Source organism: Varanus komodoensis, unplaced genomic scaffold, assembly GCF_004798865.1.
Source record: "Varanus komodoensis strain SLA01 unplaced genomic scaffold, ASM479886v1 scaffold79, whole genome shotgun sequence".
NCBI classification, from domain to species: Eukaryota; Metazoa; Chordata; class Lepidosauria; order Squamata; family Varanidae; genus Varanus; species Varanus komodoensis.
Window position 1 is genome coordinate 571,785 of NW_025336467.1, and position 19,003 is coordinate 590,787.

The following is a 19,003-nucleotide window of genomic DNA, read 5'->3' on the forward strand; positions in this document are numbered from 1 at the left end:
CACTCTGCCAGGACTGCTCGCAAATACCTCTGGGGCCAGAAGCCCCCTAGGAGGCCTCCTGTGTGAAGAGTCCCTGGCTTCCGGTTGCTGGGAAATGCTCTTTGCTCTGGGCTGAGAAGCAGAGCGAGCGTCCTGACCAAGGGCAGGTCTGGCCAGGACAAACAGCGACGCGTCTCTGGGCAAGCTGAGTGATGGGCTATGCACACCCTCGATGGGTCGGTGAGTGCAGGGTGCCTGATAGGCATGATTCGTCAAGGGTGGGTCTTCAGGGTTTGTCTAACGAAGTTAAGCGTGATGTGCTCTTGCGCTTGGTGTTTCTACGCTAGATTCTGTTGCATAACATGCCTCTGGAATCAAGTGCCTGCTGGGGAGCGGAGCTCCTGAAGCTTATGGCCCAATTTAAATGCTTAAGTGGCTAGTCCTTAAGCGAAAGCTTGAAAATGCGTAGGAACTGTATGCCAGAGTGCCATGAGGGTTCACTCCAAGGAAGAAATAGCAATCTGGGTGATCCAACAAGGTTTTTCTTATGGCTCAGTGGAACCCCCAGGCTCAGGAGCAGTGCAGCCCAAAAGCCCAGATGCTGGGGATACTTAAAAGGGCAGGGGGGAGAGGGCTTTTGCGTTCAGTTCCCCGAGTCATCCAGATGTCCATGGCGCAGAACAAAACACTTGATGAAATGGAGTCCTCCCACTTTGGTCGAATAAGAATAACAACAACATGTAATGGAAAAAACTCTCTCTGAGGGGGGCACTCCAATCTCAGACCGTGGACACCAAACCCAGACCAGATGTCTGGCTACAACTTCTACCAGAAGGGCTGGAAAGATGGGAGTTGTAGTGCACACACTGGGAAGAGACTAGATTGGGGGTAGCTAGGCCAAATGAACTCGCTGCCGGGCTCTTGGGTAATATCGAAGGCCTGTGCTGGCCTCCTGCCCTGCTGCCAAAAAATGGAGGGGGCTTCCTCGTTCGCACACGTGTCGCGTCCCAAGTCGCCCAGTGCTTTTGTGCGGGCTGGGCAGGGTGGGAGACTTTCTCGAAGCCCCCTGACCCTGCCAGGGCCAGCTCCCTGGGAGATAGGAAGGCCGGGCGGGCGGCAGCATGCCAGTGTGGAGCACCGACCGCTAGCAAATTGCCAGCTGGCATTCCACGCAATCCCAGGGACCCGGCCCTGATGGACTTTTGACTTCCCTGCTTGAGATAAGCTGCCAGGAAATCATAAACGTCCTGTTTTGCTACCACCAAAGGTCAGGCAGAAAAGAGGAAGGCAGAGGGCTGGTGAGATGAGTGCACCTGAAAGGAATCTGGCAAGGTGGAAATACCTGGGAGAGACGGGTGCAGCTCAGCCAGGCTCTTGCCCTACCTTCACCTTGCGGAATGAAACGGGATTCCATTCCCTCCTTCAGAAGCACCTTTAGAAGTGGCAGGTTGTGCAACCCAACACATTTTGGGCCACTGTCCTGAAAGAGCTCCTTTGTTATTGCACCTGAGAGGGGCTTCCAGGAAGCCCACGGATGGACAGGACAGCAAAATGCATCACTGCGTCTGTCCGCCGGCAACCCGTCTTGCGAGGTAGACTGCTCCACACGGGGAGCTTCCATGCAAGAAATATCATAACAAAGTTTTTGCAGGCACCGAGGAAAGGCTCAGTCTTTTCAACAGCCAACTAGCCGCTTTTGGGAAGCTCCACAAAGGTCACACCCTTGTCATATCCCAGAATCTGGTAGACTACCCCTGAATTTGGAGGCTCAACTTTGCTATCGTGGCTAGGCACCAGTAACAGCCACTGAGAGAAATTCCCTCTGCTGCCATGAATGTTTCCAATTCCTTTCAAAGCCATCCTCGCATCTTGTGCGTCCCATAAGCCTCTCCCCACTTCCTTTTGTTGGCCAGGACCAGATCTCCTACCAAGCCAAGCCAAGTATTTGGCCAAGTCCAAGTTCTGAGTACAGAGAACTTTCTGCACTGTTCCAGCTTTATATAAATGTCCTTGAGAAGCACCCCCTAATGTGTAAATTTGAAAATCAAGGCTGTAATTTTAAATATAGAGATTTGGCCAAAGGTGTTTTAAAAAGCAATTTTTTCCTTCTCCGAGAGCTGCAACTGAGCTGTGAAACATTTTAGAAAACCCTCAGAAGCAACACAGGCGTTGCATTGATCGATGCTGTCCCCTTGAATGTACAATCTGTACTTTTCCAAAAAAAAGCATCCCTTTGAGATGTCATCTTTAAACCAGACTTGGACCAAACGAAGCCGTAAAGTGGTTCCTAACACCGACCCTTCCTCAAACCCTAAACAACACACACTCCCAAGCTGTTTCACTCACATGGAGAGAGACTGCCCCACTGAGACACTGACCCAGCTCTAGTTGTTGTGAAGACAAAATGGAAAAGTAGACTCTGTTAGTTGCCTTGGGTTCTTTGCAGCAAAGGGCAAGCTTGTGAGCCACCCTGAGATGCCATGCATAAGGGACGGCATCTAAACGTTTCAAATAAATAAACAATAAGATAGAAATACGATGATGACCCTGAGGACTAGTAGCTTGCACAGTGTGTGGGAAAGGCGAAGCAACAATCCGGCATTCTGCATTTGGCATGGAAGAGCTCAACATACAAAATAGATTGTGTTCCTACAGTGAGGTTAGAATTAAACAAGGCTGGCATTGTTCTTCCTGCTGGGAGAAACCCTAACCCAGAGGATGTGACTCTTACCATGTGGCTTCATCCCTGTTTCTCCAACCTGCCTCCTTAGAACCCTTCAGCCCCAACTAAGGTTGGGTGGCAAACAAACAAAAACCATCTTGCTTGGCAGAAATTAAGGGTGCCATGCAACACACAGGCTGACAAATCCCCGGCTTCCACAGAAGCAAGCAAAATTCTCTGTTCGGCCCCTCTCCATTGTGCATGGATTGGGTGCGTCTTTGCTTTTACCAGTCTCTCAAAAAGGGATCTTGTTGCCCAGCCGTCTCCCGGCACACAGTGGATGTGGAGGTGTGTGATGGATGTATGCAACATATACTTTCCCATTTGCGTTGATCTCTGTTGCAAAAGCATTTTGTCTGGGTGCAGTTCCCCATCCTTTCTCTGTCTCCGCTGCCCCTGCCGTTCGTCCCTTGCCTCAGCACTAGCCTCACAAACCCTCGGAAAAGAAAAGTGTTCTGTCACTATTAAGAAAGCACCTGCTGGTCCTTTGAAGCCATTAGCCAGGCTTAATGGAACCGGAGGGAAGGGTTGGTTAGCTTTTATAACAATAGAAAAGGGCCACTGGTCCTTCGGCAGAAAGAAAGAAAATAAGCCATTGGCTTCTTTGCAGTAAGATTATCCCAAATCTATCCAAGCAATTTGTTAGCTTTTTATTATCAGGGCTCCCATGAGCATCACTAATGGAAGAAAAGGCTCTTAACACAAATAAACTCGTAGGTGCTGCATTGCCATATTCACAAATAAACAGAACTGTGGAGGATCCCTAAAGCATCCATTCCAGTGTGGGATCAAAGCTGCAAAATCCTGAGACGATTTGGGATTTGGTGCTGCAAAATCCAGGGAGAATTTGGAATTGGTGCTGTAAAATCCAGGGAGAATTTGGGATTTGGTGCTGCAAAATCCAGGGAGAATTTGGGATTTGGTGCTGCAAAATCCAGGGAGAATTTCAAAGGGGGAAAGATTGTTGCTATCCAACCCACAATGGCTCATCCTCAATAAAGGTGGGTGAGCATTTAGTTCAGTTTGCTTGCTTTATAAAAAAATAATATACTGAACTTTGCACATTCCTTCCTAAATGGATGGAAAGAACATGAGATTTCTGAGATGCTGAAATGAAGGAAAGCAAAACAGACCCCTCTATACATGCAGAGGGGCTTTGAGCATTGAGCTCAGGGTTCAAATTCCTATCTATTCATTCAAGTTAGTGCCACTGAACCAGGGAGCCACTTTTTCCCCCCGACTGGTTCCTCATCTTCAACAGCTGCATAGTAGGTCCTTGCCTTGCTGGGAATTGTTGTGCCTATGGAATTTGGCCCATGCAGATGGGTAAAAAAAATTCAGCTCAGTTTGGGCTTTGAGAAAGCTCTGCTTTTATGAGAATTTAATTTTAGCCATTGACAAATGTTGGCCGATACTGGCAAATTTCTTCACAAAAGAGGGAGAAAACAAGCTTAAAAAAAGAATTAGGAGAAAACAATGACAATTGTTTCATTCCTCAGTCATTTTTACTATTTCCATTCTCACAAGCTGACTAGCAACTGGCTTTATTGAGTTCTGGAAATGGACTGAGTTTCACTCAATACTTGGGTCAAAGTCTGCTGCCTTTTATGACTGTGGTGCTGTGTTATGACCTCCTTCTTTGGGTTTTCATTTCTTTTCCATCCCTACAAAAATGGTGAAGAACTTGGGCAGTTCTAGAAAACCAGATTGTGATCTCCTGGCTAAGACAGCATAAGTGTAATTTCATTATGTTTTTATTGTTTTATAGCATGCTTTGAATTGCATTTTATTTACAAAAGGGTGCCTATTTCATATTTTATTTTAAAACTGTGATTTCAGGCTTCACTTTATTGATGTCTTCTGTTGTATTTTATTGTATTTATGAACAGCTGCTCACTGCCCAGAGAGATTCAGTTTTTGCGTGGTATAGAAATTAAATAAATAATGCCAAAGAACGTTGCGGAACTCGTGAGTAGATATTCTCCTGTCTTCCAGAAGAGGGCAGTAGCTGCTAATTTTTACGACCGCACTGCGCTTTAGAGTGGAGGACATTTTACCGCAGTCTAGCAACAGGCTGTATGGTGTAGTGGTCATAGATTTAGACTAGAGCAGGAAAACTTGGGTTCAGATCTCTACTCTGTCATCAAACCTTCCTCTCTCTCTCAGCCTAATGCACCTCAGAGAGTTTTTGAGGTGCAAATGTGAAGCAAAGTAAAGATAGGTCCTTTGGAGAAAGAACGTAATCAACCCAAAAATGAAAATATTGATGGTGCGAGTTGGTCAACTAGAACAGATGCTCTAGATTGGGGTGGTGCATTGGCATTGCATGCCAAAGGTTGCAGGTTGAGTCTTTGTCTCTCCAACCAAAAGGACCAGATACCAGGTAACAGGAAAGATACCTCCCTATCTGAGATCCTGAACACTTAGAGTTGGTTAGAACAGACTAGATGGACAAGGGTCGGCTTCCTATTTAAAATCAGCCCTTTGTTTGGAAACATGAGGACTAGAATCTTACTTGATTTCAGGGGAAAGGACTATAGCCTAGTGGTAGAACATCCTGCAGCCTGAATGTCTGCTGATTTGGTCCTTCTACTGTTGATTGCTGTTTCTTGGAATGTATATTAACCTCCCCTGCTTTGTCTCGTCTTCAGAGACTACACACTTCTGTTCTTAATGTGCAGAATGCTCAGAAAAATCAGATAACTCAAGAGACCACCTTAGCCAAGGACTGTCCACCTGAACCCCAAGAAGAAAGAGGAGGAGAAGAAGAAAAAGAAGAAAAAGAAGAAGAAGAAGAAGAAGAAGAAGAAGAAGAAGAAGAAGAAGAAGAAGTCGAAGAAGGACACAAGACATCTCCTCCACAAATGCATCAAGCCACCAGCAGCCTTCTCTTTAGCATCTCTCAGAACACAGACCCCAAATACGAAGAACAGAATGGACTGGAAAAGGAAGAACCGACATGTGAGGTCAAGGGTGATGAATATCTTCATTTGGAGCACGCTGGAAACAGAACTGGGATGATCAGCCCCCAGGGATATCGGTCCACATGGGAGGCAACAACCACACATCAGTGGAAGGGTCTCTGGACACCTCCGCCAGACCGGGAATCCAAACTGAACGTGGTCAAGGTAGAATCCCTCTACAGCATCCGGGCTTATAAAGGGGAGAAGAAGCCCTCTAGACTTCACGATGACGATGACGAGCAGCGGTACAAGATTGCCCCCGAGGAGGTCACGCTGGAGACAGTGAAAGAACTCGAGGAGGACAGACGGAAGATTATCAAGAGCCAGGTCGTGAGGAGAAGCACCACCATGGCCGAGCGGTGGAACTCCATGGACGAGCTGGACGCCATCCATGCGGCCACCCTGGCCAAGGAGGCGGTCCCACCGCGAAGCTACTCCACGGGGTTCGCCATTTGTTTCGACAGCCCTTCTCCCAACTGGGTGAGCAGCCCGGTCGATCCCGAAAATATAGACACGGAGCAGATCAATTTTGTGGCCGCTCGCCAGCAGTTCCTCGACCGGGAAAAGGCAAATTCGGGCATGTTGCTGGGTCCCAGGAAGCGGGTGACGAAAGTGGCTCCGAGGAGAGGATGTTGGAGCCCTGGAACAGTGGAATGGCAGTGGGGTCCTGTGGGGGGCCACGACCCACGAGGACCAGGGGGCCCGAGTGAGAGGACCGGCCTTCTCATCTTCCCGAGAGGAGGCGCTTCTGAGGATGCAGGCACAGTGGACCAAAACCCTTATGGGGAATATCTGGGATCCACCCTGGGGAAAGCACCTCAGGACATGAGCAGCATTGCTCTGGACGGAAAAGCAACCCGGACCACGTTTAAAGAGTCTCTGGATTCAGCAGCCACGGCCAGAGAAAGGGAGGCCCGTGATGAGACACCCATAGAACGGGAGATCCGGCTGAGCATGGAACGGGAGCAGAATTTTTGGAAAGAGCGGGGAATCCAACCGGCGAGCAGCAGAGATGAGCTGGTGGAGATCCACGCCAAGCCACTACTCCTTTCCCCGTTCTCTTCTCCAACTTCCTCCAGGAAGGGGAAGGAGAAGGCACGTGCTTCCTTTTACATCCAAAGGGAGATTGAGCAGGAAAGCAAGCGCGAGGAGAACCTCCAGAAGGAAAGGAAACTGCTGCAGATGCGTAACGGGGGATCCTGCCCACAGCCTGCGGGTCACTGGGAAGGTTTGGTGTACTGGCAGGAAATTCCATTCAAGCCCCTGAAATTCGTGGAGCAGCAGCAGCCCCTGAACGCTGAGCCCGTGCCAGCTCTCCACAGCTTTGCCCCGGAGACCAGTGATGGGCACCAGTGCACTGAGCAGACGATGAGCTCGGGGGCTCAGGCCTGCCGGCCCTCCCCAGCCCCCGGTGCTGGCATAAGACGACCTGCGGATGAAGTGTCCTCCGCGAGTCACACCTTCACCAGTAGCAATCAGAAGATGAATCCTTCTGCTCTGAGACCTTCTGGCTTTCGGGAGAGGCACCCGGGAGAAGGGTTTGTGCTACGGAAGGAACACTTCACCATTCCGATTCGGAAGGTCCGCTTCTTGATTTCCGAAGACCAGAGCCTTCCCAGCATGCTGAGGCGAGAGCAGAGGTCTGGCCAAGTCACTCCTCAGCAGGAGCTGTACACTCTCAAGACGTGGAGGGCCCGGACGTCCACTCTCATCGATCAAGAAATCCAGGAGGATTTACAGAGGGAGCTGGAGCTGCAGGCGCAGCGGAAGAAGGCCGGGCTGCACCTGGAGATGGCCCCGAGCTCTCCAACTCCATCTCAAAGCTCGGGTAAGAGCAGCAGAGATGAATGCTTGACGGGGGCTGGATGCCACCCTCGGCAGCCATCTTTAATGTATTAATTGGGGAGGGGGGCTCAGCTGCCGGGAACGGATGCAACCCAAGATGCTGGTAAGCACCCCCAGGTGGGCCGGAACACGAGGCAGGGCCTTTTCAGTGTGACCCCCACTTTTCTTGGATAGAAACAAAGAAGCAGAGCGAGTCAGAAGGGGCCTCCCAGGCCATCTAGTCTGACCTCCGGCACCAGCCGGCTCCGCTCACGACATGCCCACCATGTGCACATCCAGCCTAATCAGTGACTTAGCTCCCTTCCTTTTTTTTTCTTTTACTTGAGCCCCAAAGAGGGTTTTGTTTATTTGTTTTTACATTTAAACCCTCCTTTGACAGAGAAAATGGGCTATTTCAATAGAACATCTGCAATTTGTTTTGGATTTTTAAAAGTGTTGTGTTTGCTCGTGTGTTGTTTTCTTGTGTTAACTTTTGTGTTGTTCTTTCAGCCTCTGAGTTTTTAAACACTTAAAAGCTGAGCTTTAATACTGGGGGTGCTGATGTTTACTATCGCCTCGTTCTTTGTTCGAGGTTTGGTTTACATCTTGGAAAAGTGTTTGGTTTTGAACGTGCAGAGCAGAGGTTAGAGGGTGAAAGATGCAGATTCTTGTCTCCAGGCAGCAGCCTGATCTACCTCACAGGGTTGTTGTGAGCTTCAATGGCTAGAAACGGGTGGTGTAAGCTGCCTTGCGAGAGGAAACAAGACAGGAAAAAATAAATTAGAATGAATGAGTGCTATAGGAAAGATCCTGGCCACCTGTCTCGAAGGAAATCCTGCTCATTTTGTGGGCAGGAAGAGGTGGACCCCACACCAAAGCTCTCTCCACACCGTTTCCAAAACATAGGAAACAGAAAAAGCCAAAACTTGGTGCGCATATCAAAGGGGCCCAGGGGCTGCACTCTGTGGTTATTTTGCTTTGCAAAATATAAGCTCGTGTAAATTAGTCCAGGAGTTTGAAACCTGTTTGGAGCAGAGTTGCAGGTGGGGGTGCAGCTTTGCAGACCATGGGCCTTTTGAAGCCAGGGTGGTGGGAGGGAATGAGGGGTGGAGATACAGGCCTGGCCTGCCCCCTTAGTGTGGGGCAGCTTCCCTCCTGGGAATGGCCCACAGGGGGCTATAGGGGTATTCCTGGTTCCCCCTGGAGGAGGCCACCTTTGCTCCAAAGCTTCCTGAAGGCCGTTCCAACCTGTGCAAAGCTTCGGCTCATTGCCCTGTCGCCTTGTTACAGATTATTACACAGTTTGTTTATTTAAAGAGGGCTGAAAGCAGGAAGCTAAAGAGAATGGGGGCGTCTCCCTTTTCGGCCCACACATCTGATGAGAAGAGCGTGTGGGTTTTCGTTTTCTTGGCCGACAACACGGATTGCAGAAAGGAAGAGCAAATCCTCTGCACCAGCAGAGTTGGATCACAGCTTCCAGCATCCCGTGCCTCCATGAGCTCAGGGGGGTTCGGGGACTTGTTGCTCAGTCCTGCCAGACGGGGGGCTCAGCAACCTTGACGTTAGACCTCGCTTCTATGAGCCCCCCTCCCCTCCCCTCCCCTCCCCTCGTTCAGATCTCTCCCTTTCTAACACGAGGCATAGCCCTGCCAAGGAAATTGTGCCTTTAAAAATGCACTGAAATCCTGTTTTCCTTCTCCAGCTGCTTCTGGAATTTCTGGCAGCTACTCCGTGTCCTCTTCACCCACCTTTGCTTCTGATTCATTCCCTGACCGCACCTCCCTGGCAAAGTCAGAGTGTAGCACAAGTGCGTGCCAGAGCCCTGGAATGAGGCAGAGAGAAGCAGGAAAGGTACTGTCTGGAGGGGATTCCTCTGCCCCAAAATGTGGGGGTGGGCACTGTTATTGCAGCTTCCTGATATCGACCCTCCAGGTTCAGGGGCAGTCTATCGCTGAACACCTGTTGGTGAGAAGCAATTCTCTTGAAGGCCTGTGTCTGGGCACCTTGATAGCAGCTGTGAGACAGGACAACCAGATGCAGTAAGGAAATGCCCCTTTCTTCTTGAACCTCAATAGTTTATTGAAAGATCCCTGCAGTGACTTACCGCAGCATACAGCCAGGTAGCAGTTCTAACTGTCAACTACAAAATCACAGTCAATGTACAGACACTGTTACAACCTTCCAGTCACGTATGTATTTATTTAAACCATCTTTACCCTGTCCTTCTGGATAAAATGTCTCAGGACAGCTTACCATAATTAAAATAGTAATGTAATAGTACAATAATTAAAACATGCGTACAGAGTATTAGGTTTCCAGATGATGTTATTATAATGGCATCTTGATGACTTTAGGCATGGTATAATGTTCTAAACTAATCAGAGATACTGGTAACAATAGCTTGGAAAATATAACCGATTGCTTTATTGACATCTCAGTTCAGTACATTCCATGCAGATTCCTTAATCATGCGAATAGTTCTGACTGAGGAACCATTCAGGAAAATTGGTTGGACAACTAGATAACAGACAGATAAAACTTGATTACAGTCAAAGACCAGCTCAGTTCAAATACATAAGTAGATTTTTTAAAAGAATGGGTTAGAATACATGAAAGGTTATCTGTGAGAAAACCCCAGTTGGATTAGCAAATACTTTGACACAATATCCTGCTAGCATCGTTCATATCAGTCGTCTTGAGTAAGTGGCATTCCCAGAGAGAATTGGCATTCTCCATTCTTGGGAGAACCAAACTCCCTCAGGACCCGTCTTCAGACCACATCATAGCTGCAAAGAATTTAGCGACACTGTATGTTAACATCGCCTGAGTGCCAGACAGCAGGTGTGTAGAAAGATTGTTGTTCCGATCTGATACATCAGTTGGGAAACAAGTACAACATGCATTTCCCTATGGAATACGTACCTCCACAGGATGGGCTCTGGAGTTTCCGTCCGTCCCATACCACAGTGGTGGAGGCGCTTTGACCATCCCTCCCAAACTGCCGAGGGGAGTCCATTAAGGTGGGCCAAGGTAGAAGCCCTTCCGTGTTTGGGCAGTTCCCCTTGTTCGAGATGCAGGCAGCTCTTGCAATGAGTCTCCAGTCCTTCCTAAGAGAAGATTCTGGGCTCTTCTGAGGCCAGAGTGTCTCTGAGTGTCTGCTCTGCACTGCTTGATTCTTTCCCTTGCCTGTTCAAGGCCCATATTTAATAGAGCCTGGAGGGGAAGGCCCAAGAGCGCGCTGCTCTTTTCTGCTCCATTGATTTAATCCAGTTGCCTTTGAAATAGTCTTCCAAAGTTAGTGGAGCAAGACCAACTGAGCCAGTGCACAAGGGTAGCCCCCAGATCCTTGCTTCAAGGTGATCTGACAGGTCTGCAGTCCTTTCTTTGCACTGGAGGCCTCCCTAGGAACACCCAGCATTGCCCTCAGAAATTTGGATTGGACACGCTGCAGTACTCGGGTGTTCAGGAAAGACCCCAGTTGAGAGCCGTACTGTAGTTGAGCTAGTACTTTACTTGGTTTAATTGGAGGAGATGTGATGCCACATAGCAACAATATCTTACCCGGTGGTGCAGATGCCTTCTTTGTTTCGAAGTGCAGAGTGTATAATCCTAAGGAATCCCGACAGTGTTCGGTAGCAAAGAGAACCGGGGCTCAGGCAGCCCAAGGAGCTCCATTTCAGAAAGAACCTGCAGCAGAAACATTCCAGGGAGGATTGGATGCAGAGGCTTTTGGACCTTGGCCTTAGCAAGTGCCCAAAGAGAGCAGAGGCAGGGGCAGGGGTGTCCACGAGATTTGCAGCCCCAGGCGAAAGAATTGGGGTTCCAGCTCCAGCGTTCCAACCTGAATGTCACCTCTGGAGCAGGCAGGAAGGAACTTTCCTCGAAGTATCGTAGCATGAGGAATGTGTTCCTCAAGCTGGCACCTCCTGGATGTGGTTGTTATTGTTTAGGAAAGTCACGTCCGACCCATCGCGACCCCATGGACAACACTCCTCCAGGCCTTCCTGCCCTCCACCATCCCCCTGAGTCCACCCAAGCTCACACCCAGCACCCCAGTGACCCCATCCAGCCACCTCAACCTCTGCTGCCCCCGCCTCCTCTTGCCTTCCATCGGTCCCAGCATCAGGGTCTTCTCCAGGGAGTCCTTCCTTCTCAAAGCAAACAGCCTCCTCGCTTCTCATTCAGCTCAGTCCCATTCTGGAGGTACACACAATGCGCATTGTGCTTGCGTGGTCACATGGACAGAGAAAATGGATTCCACCGTGCCTCCGGTCTGCTCACGTTCTGCAAATTTGCAGCGTTACATTGGGAAGTTGTATTTCTCTGAGATGGCCCACACCCAGCGCCCCAGTGACCCCATCCAGCCACCTCATCCTCTGCCGTCCCCTTCTTTTTTTGCCATCTATTGTTCCCAGCACCAGGCTCTTCTCCAGGGAGTCCTTCCTTCTCGTTAGGTGGCCAAAGCATTTGAGTTTCAGGATCTGGCCTTCTAAAGAGCAGTCAGGGCTGATCTCCTCTAGGACTGACCGGCTGGATCACCTTGCGGTCCGAGGGATGTTCAAGATTGATGATGTAGCTCTGGCAAATCTGGAAGTTGCCAGTGCAGGAAAGTCTGTGCAAAACACAGGCCTTGGGTGCAGCCTCCCTCTCCTCTCCTCTGACTGTTCTTTCCTCTTTTCCAGTATGCGGGCATTGAACCCACTGATGAAATTGACAACGAGGTGAAGCAAACTTGTGCGGGGTACCGGGGGAAGAGGCTGGGGGAGTTACATTTTTGAAATCCGGGTTCCCTGGATGGAAAGGAGGTGCTTGCCTCGGACTGTGTCTGGGGAAGGGACCTTTATGCAAGTTCTCAGCCTAGCCCTGAGAGCAAACGGGCCGCCTCTGCCTCCAGCCCCAGCAAAGACGTACCTCGCAAAGGCATCTTCGCTTGGGTTCAAAGGGGTAGTTTCGTGTCTGGAGCTGAGAATTGTGGCAGGGGCGCCGTTCCTCCACTCCGTTAGTAAAAGCTGACTTTCCTCACACTGAAGGAAAGCTGCAAAAATGGATGCAAAACATGGAGGAGGGGAGGGGAGGAAGAGAGGAGGGGGAAGAGGAGGAGGGGAGGGGAGGGGAGGGGAGGAGAGGAGAGGAAGAGAGGGGGGAGGGGGAGGAAGAGGGGAGGGGGAAGGGAGGGGGTGTTGTGAAATGGACCCACAAATGTCCATGAATGTGGGATCATGTCAGCATGATAAATGCCCTGGCCCTTGATAATACTCCAAAGGATGAACCACATTTGCCTCTGGGTACCTCCACTGGGGCTGCGCGCAGCTGCAAAATACCTTCAGGAGTACTTTTGCCCATATATTCCTGTAGATAATCTTCCAAAGTTTGCTTCTGCAAGATGAATGTCAAACCACCCACAGGACGTTCTCAGTGGTTGCCCCTAAACTGTGGAACAACCTGCCAAGAGAGATGCATCTGACATCCCGGATTGCTAATGCCAAGAGGGAATTAAAGACATATCTCTTTCATCAGGCCTTCCTAGATTACTTCCCAGAGTAGCTTCACCCTTGCTTTCATTCAACATTTTAATTATTGCTAGCTTTAATCTCGTGAAAACCACCCAGAGCCTTTTGGAATAGGGCAGTATATAAACATCAAAACTAAGAAATAATTATGGGCCATGAGATTTGTGTTGCTCTTACCAAGATTGAGGAGAATGTGTGATTTCAGATGAGAAAGGGGTAACAGAGCAGTGGCAGGGTCTGCTTTTCCTACATGGCAATTATCTGAAGGAAGCATTGTTTTGTTTGCAGGTTGTGAATGCCACCAAAGTGATTTGCCATAGGGGCCTCCGTGCTCAGCTCTGGGAGTCCGGGCAGATCCACAAAGTCAGTGATGATGCTGAGTGATCGCAACACCGCCATCCCTCGGACCGTGGAAGGTCTACCAAAATGTTCTCTTTTGCTTTACTGGTTTTCCTGGCTTTTATTTTGGTTCAGTTTGTTTTGGATTTGTAGGTCTTGAATCCTGTTGGTCGAACTGCACCACACAGAGGATGGAAAAGATTGTGCCGGTTTGTTTAAAAGGTGCCGAATCCAGGCACCCCCATGCCTCGGCAGTAGGCAAAAGAAGCCAGGAAACACTTTGGTTCCCATGCATGACTTAATGGTGGGACCTGCCTACCCCTTCTGCAATTTTCATTTCCGGCAGCACCCTCAAAGCAAAGACTAGGATTTCCAAGCTGGCGGAAATCCCCATTCAGCACTGCCCAGAAGAAAAGGTGCTAGGATGCAGTGGTGAGAAATCCTAACACATCAGCAAGACTACAACTCCCATCTTCCCCAGCCCAGGGGAGGCTCCTTGTCCTTGTTGACCGCTCTACGAATTCAGCAGGCTTCATCCAGCTGGGCAAAGCCAGTCTGCCGAAGCATGAGCTGTCCCACAGCCACATGTTTCCAGGCAAGGTGCGGAAACGCAAACCTTGCTGTCGTTTTGCTTTCTGTCTGACTTAAACGCTGTTGAAATGAGCATGTTGTTTTTCCCAGCTTTCCTCAGGCCATAAACTAAAAACAAGTTGCACATCTTGGAGAAACAATCTTAGTTTGTTAATGGCTGTGATCTTCTACTCTGACTCTTAACATTTTTGTATGATGTTTGCCATGTCCTTGTCGCCTTGCATACACTTGTGTAAAAAGGTGCGACGCCATGCATCATCTGCCACACCAGATACTTGCAGCTTGCTCAGCTCCCCAGACAATATTTTTTTCCTTAAAAAGGGAGCTTGTGCAACCTTTGATTTGTGCATGTGTGTACTTGGTAAGACTTGAAAGAGAAAGTCAAATACCATTTTTGGTTTGTTTCAGACTGTGTACAAACAGCTGTCTAACATGAAATAAATAAAGAAGCATTCCTTCCTCTTGCTTCAGGGTTCCTTTCTCAAGTACCTACCCCAAACGACCAATGTAGGGGTCCCTCTCTTATTTCCCTACAAGAGAATCTCTTCCTGTAACCTAGCTCAGCTTTCTCCAGCCTGGGGCCCAACAGCTGCCTTAGACTTCAGCTCCCATAATCCCTGGGCCATTATGTTTTGTTTTATCCAGAGATGCTCAACCGGAGATGTTTAGAAATGGAGATTGAAGGTCAGTCGGCATTGCAACACCGGCCTCAGAAAGCGGGCATTACGTGCACGGAAGCCGTGCCCCATTTCCACCAGGCAGAACTTGCCAGGACTGCTTTCATCCCAAACTCTGCACATCCTTTCTGAGGTTCAGCCAAATCTCACTAGACAAGCTTCAGGGTGAATGTGAGGCAGGCAGAATTTGGGACCAACACAGGGCCGGGGTGGAATTTGCCATCAGGTTTTCACCACTGCTGCAGTGGAACAGATAAGAACAGGTTATAGTTTATAAAGCGCGCTGGGTGTGTCTGATGCTTGTTCCAAGCCCCACCAGTAACACTTAAGCTTTTGCCAGACTCCGAGCACAACAGAAAAAGGGACCTTTCCGTGACAGCACCCCAATTGCTCCTACATGGCTCCCTTTTATTCATTATTCTTCATTCATTTATTTAAAGCTTTCATATACCATCCAATTACTAGCATCTCAGGATGGACTTACAGTAAAAGCAACATAAAATGAAATGAAGCACAGCATCCAAATGGTTCCAATAAGATAAAACCCGCAGCAAAACCTAATCAAACATTAAAATAATGGGGAAATAAAAAGGTTTTAGCCCGGCGCTGGAAGGAATAGAGTGTCAGCACCAGGCAAATTTTCTAGGGAGAGTATTTCATATTTGGGGCACCACCACAGAGAAGGCCCTGCTCCAGGTAGTCACCCTCCTAATCTCCTTCAAGGAGGGCTCCCAAGGAAGGACCTCTTCCTCCGATCTCAAAGGGTGGGAGGGCACATAGGGGAGAATGTGCTCCTTCAGGTAACCAGCCCCTAAGATATTTGGGGCTTTATAGGTCATCACCAACACCTTGAATTGGGCCTGGACTTCAATGGGAAGCCAGTGAAGCTGACGGAGGACTGGAGTCATGTCAACATAACGCACCCTACATTGGGCCCGGATTTCAACTGGCAGCCACTGTAGATGGTAGAGGACGGGTATTATATGTGAATACCTACCAGTCCCCATTAACATCCTGGCAGCTCTATTCTGAACCAAGTTCTCAAAGAGCGAGCGGCCGGAGCAAGCAACCAGGAGTTGAGCGGAGGAGGGGTTGTGGTAGTAGAGAAAGAGGCGAAGCAGCTAGCAGGCCCTCTGCAAGTCCATTGTATTCTAAGAGGCATCAGCTGATTGCTCATTAATGGAAGGGGATTGGACTGATGAGCCAGCAGCAGTTGAGTGGATTGGTGATTCATACCAGTTCCAGCCTCCAAGTGGGAAAGAGCGCATCAGAGAAAGCTGCCCCAGCTGGTCTAGGGCCTCCAGACTTCCAGGCTTTCATTACCGAAAAGGGGCTCGACCCTATTCAAAGCCCCATCGAGCAAATTCTGTCCTACCTTCAGACCTGGTTAGTGCCGGCCCTCCCGCTCGCCCCTCCGGGTCCACCTTGCAGCCATCTTTCACTCCCGTGCACCAACCCAGAGCACCTCTGGCTTCGCCCACCGCCTGTGGTGCCACAGCCTTTGAGGCATCCAGAACCTCGCACCGCCAGGGCGCTCCTGCCCCACCATGTGGAGCCCCTCTGTGCACACAGGAAAGGAGGCGCGTTGGGCAGGGCCATCCCCGCGGCCGTCCTCCGGTGACTGCACAGACAACCTCTCGGCGAACGACAGTTAAAGGTAAGAAACCTGCCTTTCCACACAGGTGGACTGCTGATTGACTGAAGCGGAATGGGCTGGTTCCAGTTGTGTGTGTGTGCAGTGGGCAGGGGGAGTCATTCTTGTCCGAGACGCTGAGCAGAGCGGAACACGAAAGAGGCTGGTCTAGGGCCTCGGGGGAAAAGCAGCCAAGCTCCCAGGGAGCAAGTGAACAGGAGCTGGGTGGCAGAGTTGGGGTGGAGGTCCCTAAAGTTCGCCCCCCCCCCTTGTATGTCTGTCTCATTTCCCCTTAATTTCAGCACTGCACACGGTGGCTGGGACTTCACTTGGCAGCAGTGTAGACGGTAGAACCGGCATTATATGTGAATGCTGAAAAGACCCTGTGAACATCCCGGTAGCTCTATCCAGAACCAGCTGAAGTGTCTATTCCGGGCCGAGCTCCCAGAAAGCACGTGACCAGGGCGAGTGACCACAAGATGGGAGCAGGTCAGGACCAGCCCAGCTTGCAGGCTGCTGTTTTCTAAGAGGCACTTGAAGAAATCCTTCTTCGTGTTCTCGGTGCAATCTCACGATTGGACTCTGCTGCTAAGTGCAAGGCCTGGATCGGAGGGAGGACTCCTGGGGCTCAGTCGGAGGGAGTGGGCGAAAGCCCCCCTCGCATGTCTTCTGGAAGTCCAGAGAAGAGGGGGTATCCTGGGGGGTCCCGCCCATTCCACCAGTGCCGTTCCAACTACACACGCAGTTGTTCATCGATCGGAACTTCTCTGCTCAGCGGGGCTTGCTTTGCCCTCTCATTCATGTTTTTCCCTCCTCTAATATATATAGGGGGGAAATCCCTCACTTCTCACAACATTTCTCCACCCTCGACCCTCCTCCTGCTCTCCGAGGCCACTTCTCACACCTCCCTCCTCTCCCCACACCTCACCTTCCTTCCCGGACTCAGAATGCCCCCCCGGCATGGCCCCCATGGCTCACCCAGCATCCCCCACTGTTCCTACTGCGGTGCCCAGATGCCTTCAGCGGACGGCCCTTCCCGCTGGCTTCTGTGCCAGAGATGGGCACGTGGGCAAAACCTGCTCACACTGCCAGGTGTTCAGAAGACAAGCTGGCCAGCATCCACGCCACCTATGAGCTGCTACAGAAATCGCTCTTCGTTCTGCGCCGGCACCCTAGACCCAACTCCGCCACACTGGGGTCCATGCAGGGGACCTTCCAGAGGGAGCACTCCATGCCTGTGGCCAAGGAAGGGCACCGTCTGGGCAGCCAGGCCAAAAGGGCTACCGTGTTTCCCCGAAAATAAGACCGGATCTTATATTAATTTTTGCTCCAAAAGATGCATTAGGGCTTATTTTCAGGTGATGCCTTACTTTTTCATGTACAACAATATACATTTACTCATTTATTCATGCCCAGAAATATACATTTATTCATGTGCAAAAATCTACATTTATTCAAATTCAGTCATGTCGCCTACATCTGGAACTTTGTCATAACTCTCCAAACTCCAAATGGTCTTGCAATCGACGTACTAAATGTGTCCATCTGACTGATGGTCTTAACGGTAGCTAATTCTGGGGGTATGGCTGATATTAAAGGTAAAGGTTTCCCCATGACATTAGTCCAGTCATGCCTGACTCTAGGGGGCAGTGCTCATCTCCGTTTGCTGGCCACGGAAGCCAGCATTTGTCTGCAGACGGTCTCCGTGCTCATGTGGCCGCATGACTGAACACCGAGGTGCAGGGAACGCTGTTACCTGCCCACCGAAGAGGCACCTTTTTATCTACCTGCATTTGTATGCTTTTGAACTGCAAGGTGGGCAGGAGCTGGGACGGAGCAACGGGAGGTCACACACCTCCACGGGATCTCCCACCCTGGCGGTCAGACTCTCCCTTTGCTGGGGGGCATTACAGACGCCCTTAGCACCGGGGTTCCCTTCTCCGCCACCAAGAGCCCTCCGCCACAGTCACAACTGACACCTCCAACTCGGGTTGGGCGGCCACTGCGCAGATGTGCGCGCACAAGTCTCTGGGACCGGCACAAGCCACACCCCCACATCAGCCCCACTAAGGAACGTCATTCGTTCCACTCTTCTGGTCATGGAACAAATTGGCCGCGGACCCACTCGAATTTGCCACAAAGTTGAATGCAAATAAGGGCAATCCGTTCTGAACCATAACTTAATGTTATACAAAAGGGACGGCACATAAAACTTATAAATGAATAGATATGTTTCTTTCCTTTAATGATCAACATACCTCCCCCACAAACACGCAGCACGATTGCGGCCCCCTCCCCACTTGGGCTGAAGGGGGAGATGACCGAAGTCGCGGTTGTGCTCCTGCGGGAACGATGCACGCGATCTCAACCATCTCCCCCCCACAAACACGCAGCGCGATTGCGGCCCCCTCCCCACTCGGGCTGACAGGCGGAGATGGCTGCAATCGCAGTCACCACCCAATGTGGGTTAGCGACCTGATTCAAAATGTTTATCAAATTTTGGTTCGCGACCCGATCTGGCTGTGCACTCAGGCGTTCGTGAGCTGAGGCACCAGTTCAGTAGAAAAGCTGGTGCTGAAGAAGGCTCTCGCCTCCTTCCAGGGCTCCCTTCGGGGACAACACGTTCGGGTAGCCACAACCAAACGTCCATCGGTACTACCTGAACAAGCAGGGCAGGCCGCCCCCCACAGGACGAGCCAGGCGAGCAGTCAGCACCTGGGACGGGCATGTGGGGAGGGCATCGCAGCCCCAGCCATCCATGGGGC

The 19,003-nt window shown here is 50.3% G+C and overlaps 1 protein-coding gene across 4 annotated transcripts; it reads left to right on the forward strand.

The window, feature by feature from the left end:
- LOC123035373 (mitotic spindle positioning) lies at nucleotides 1-14,393 on the forward strand. 4 transcript variants are annotated; one of them, XM_044453451.1, is made up of 5 exons: nucleotides 2-219; nucleotides 5,353-7,492; nucleotides 9,191-9,339; nucleotides 12,171-12,209; nucleotides 13,287-14,393. In XM_044453451.1, exons 1-5 carry the CDS (start codon nucleotides 199-201, stop codon nucleotides 13,380-13,382), a joined length of 2,445 nt encoding a protein of 814 aa, XP_044309386.1. In that variant the 5' UTR covers nucleotides 2-198; the 3' UTR covers nucleotides 13,383-14,393. The 4 variants fall into 4 exon arrangements, with proteins under 4 accessions (XP_044309389.1, XP_044309388.1, XP_044309386.1 ...); XM_044453454.1 differs by lacking the exon at nucleotides 9,191-9,339 and having other exon boundaries at nucleotides 1-219; nucleotides 13,287-13,423; XM_044453452.1 differs by lacking the exon at nucleotides 12,171-12,209.
- Nucleotides 14,394-19,003: the final 4,610 nt, after the last annotated feature.

What these genes read in the sequence shown, in the direction of transcription:
- LOC123035373 (XM_044453451.1), top strand. Translation starts at nt 199, where the DNA reads ATGCACACCCTCGATGGGTCG. An exon ending in AACTCCATCTCAAAGCTCGG is followed by an intron (nt 7,493 to 9,190) that starts GTAAGAGCAGCA and finishes TTCCTTCTCCAG; the next exon opens with CTGCTTCTGGAATTTCTGGC. An exon ending in CTGATGAAATTGACAACGAG is followed by an intron (nt 12,210 to 13,286) that starts GTGAAGCAAACT and finishes TTTTGTTTGCAG; the next exon opens with GTTGTGAATGCCACCAAAGT.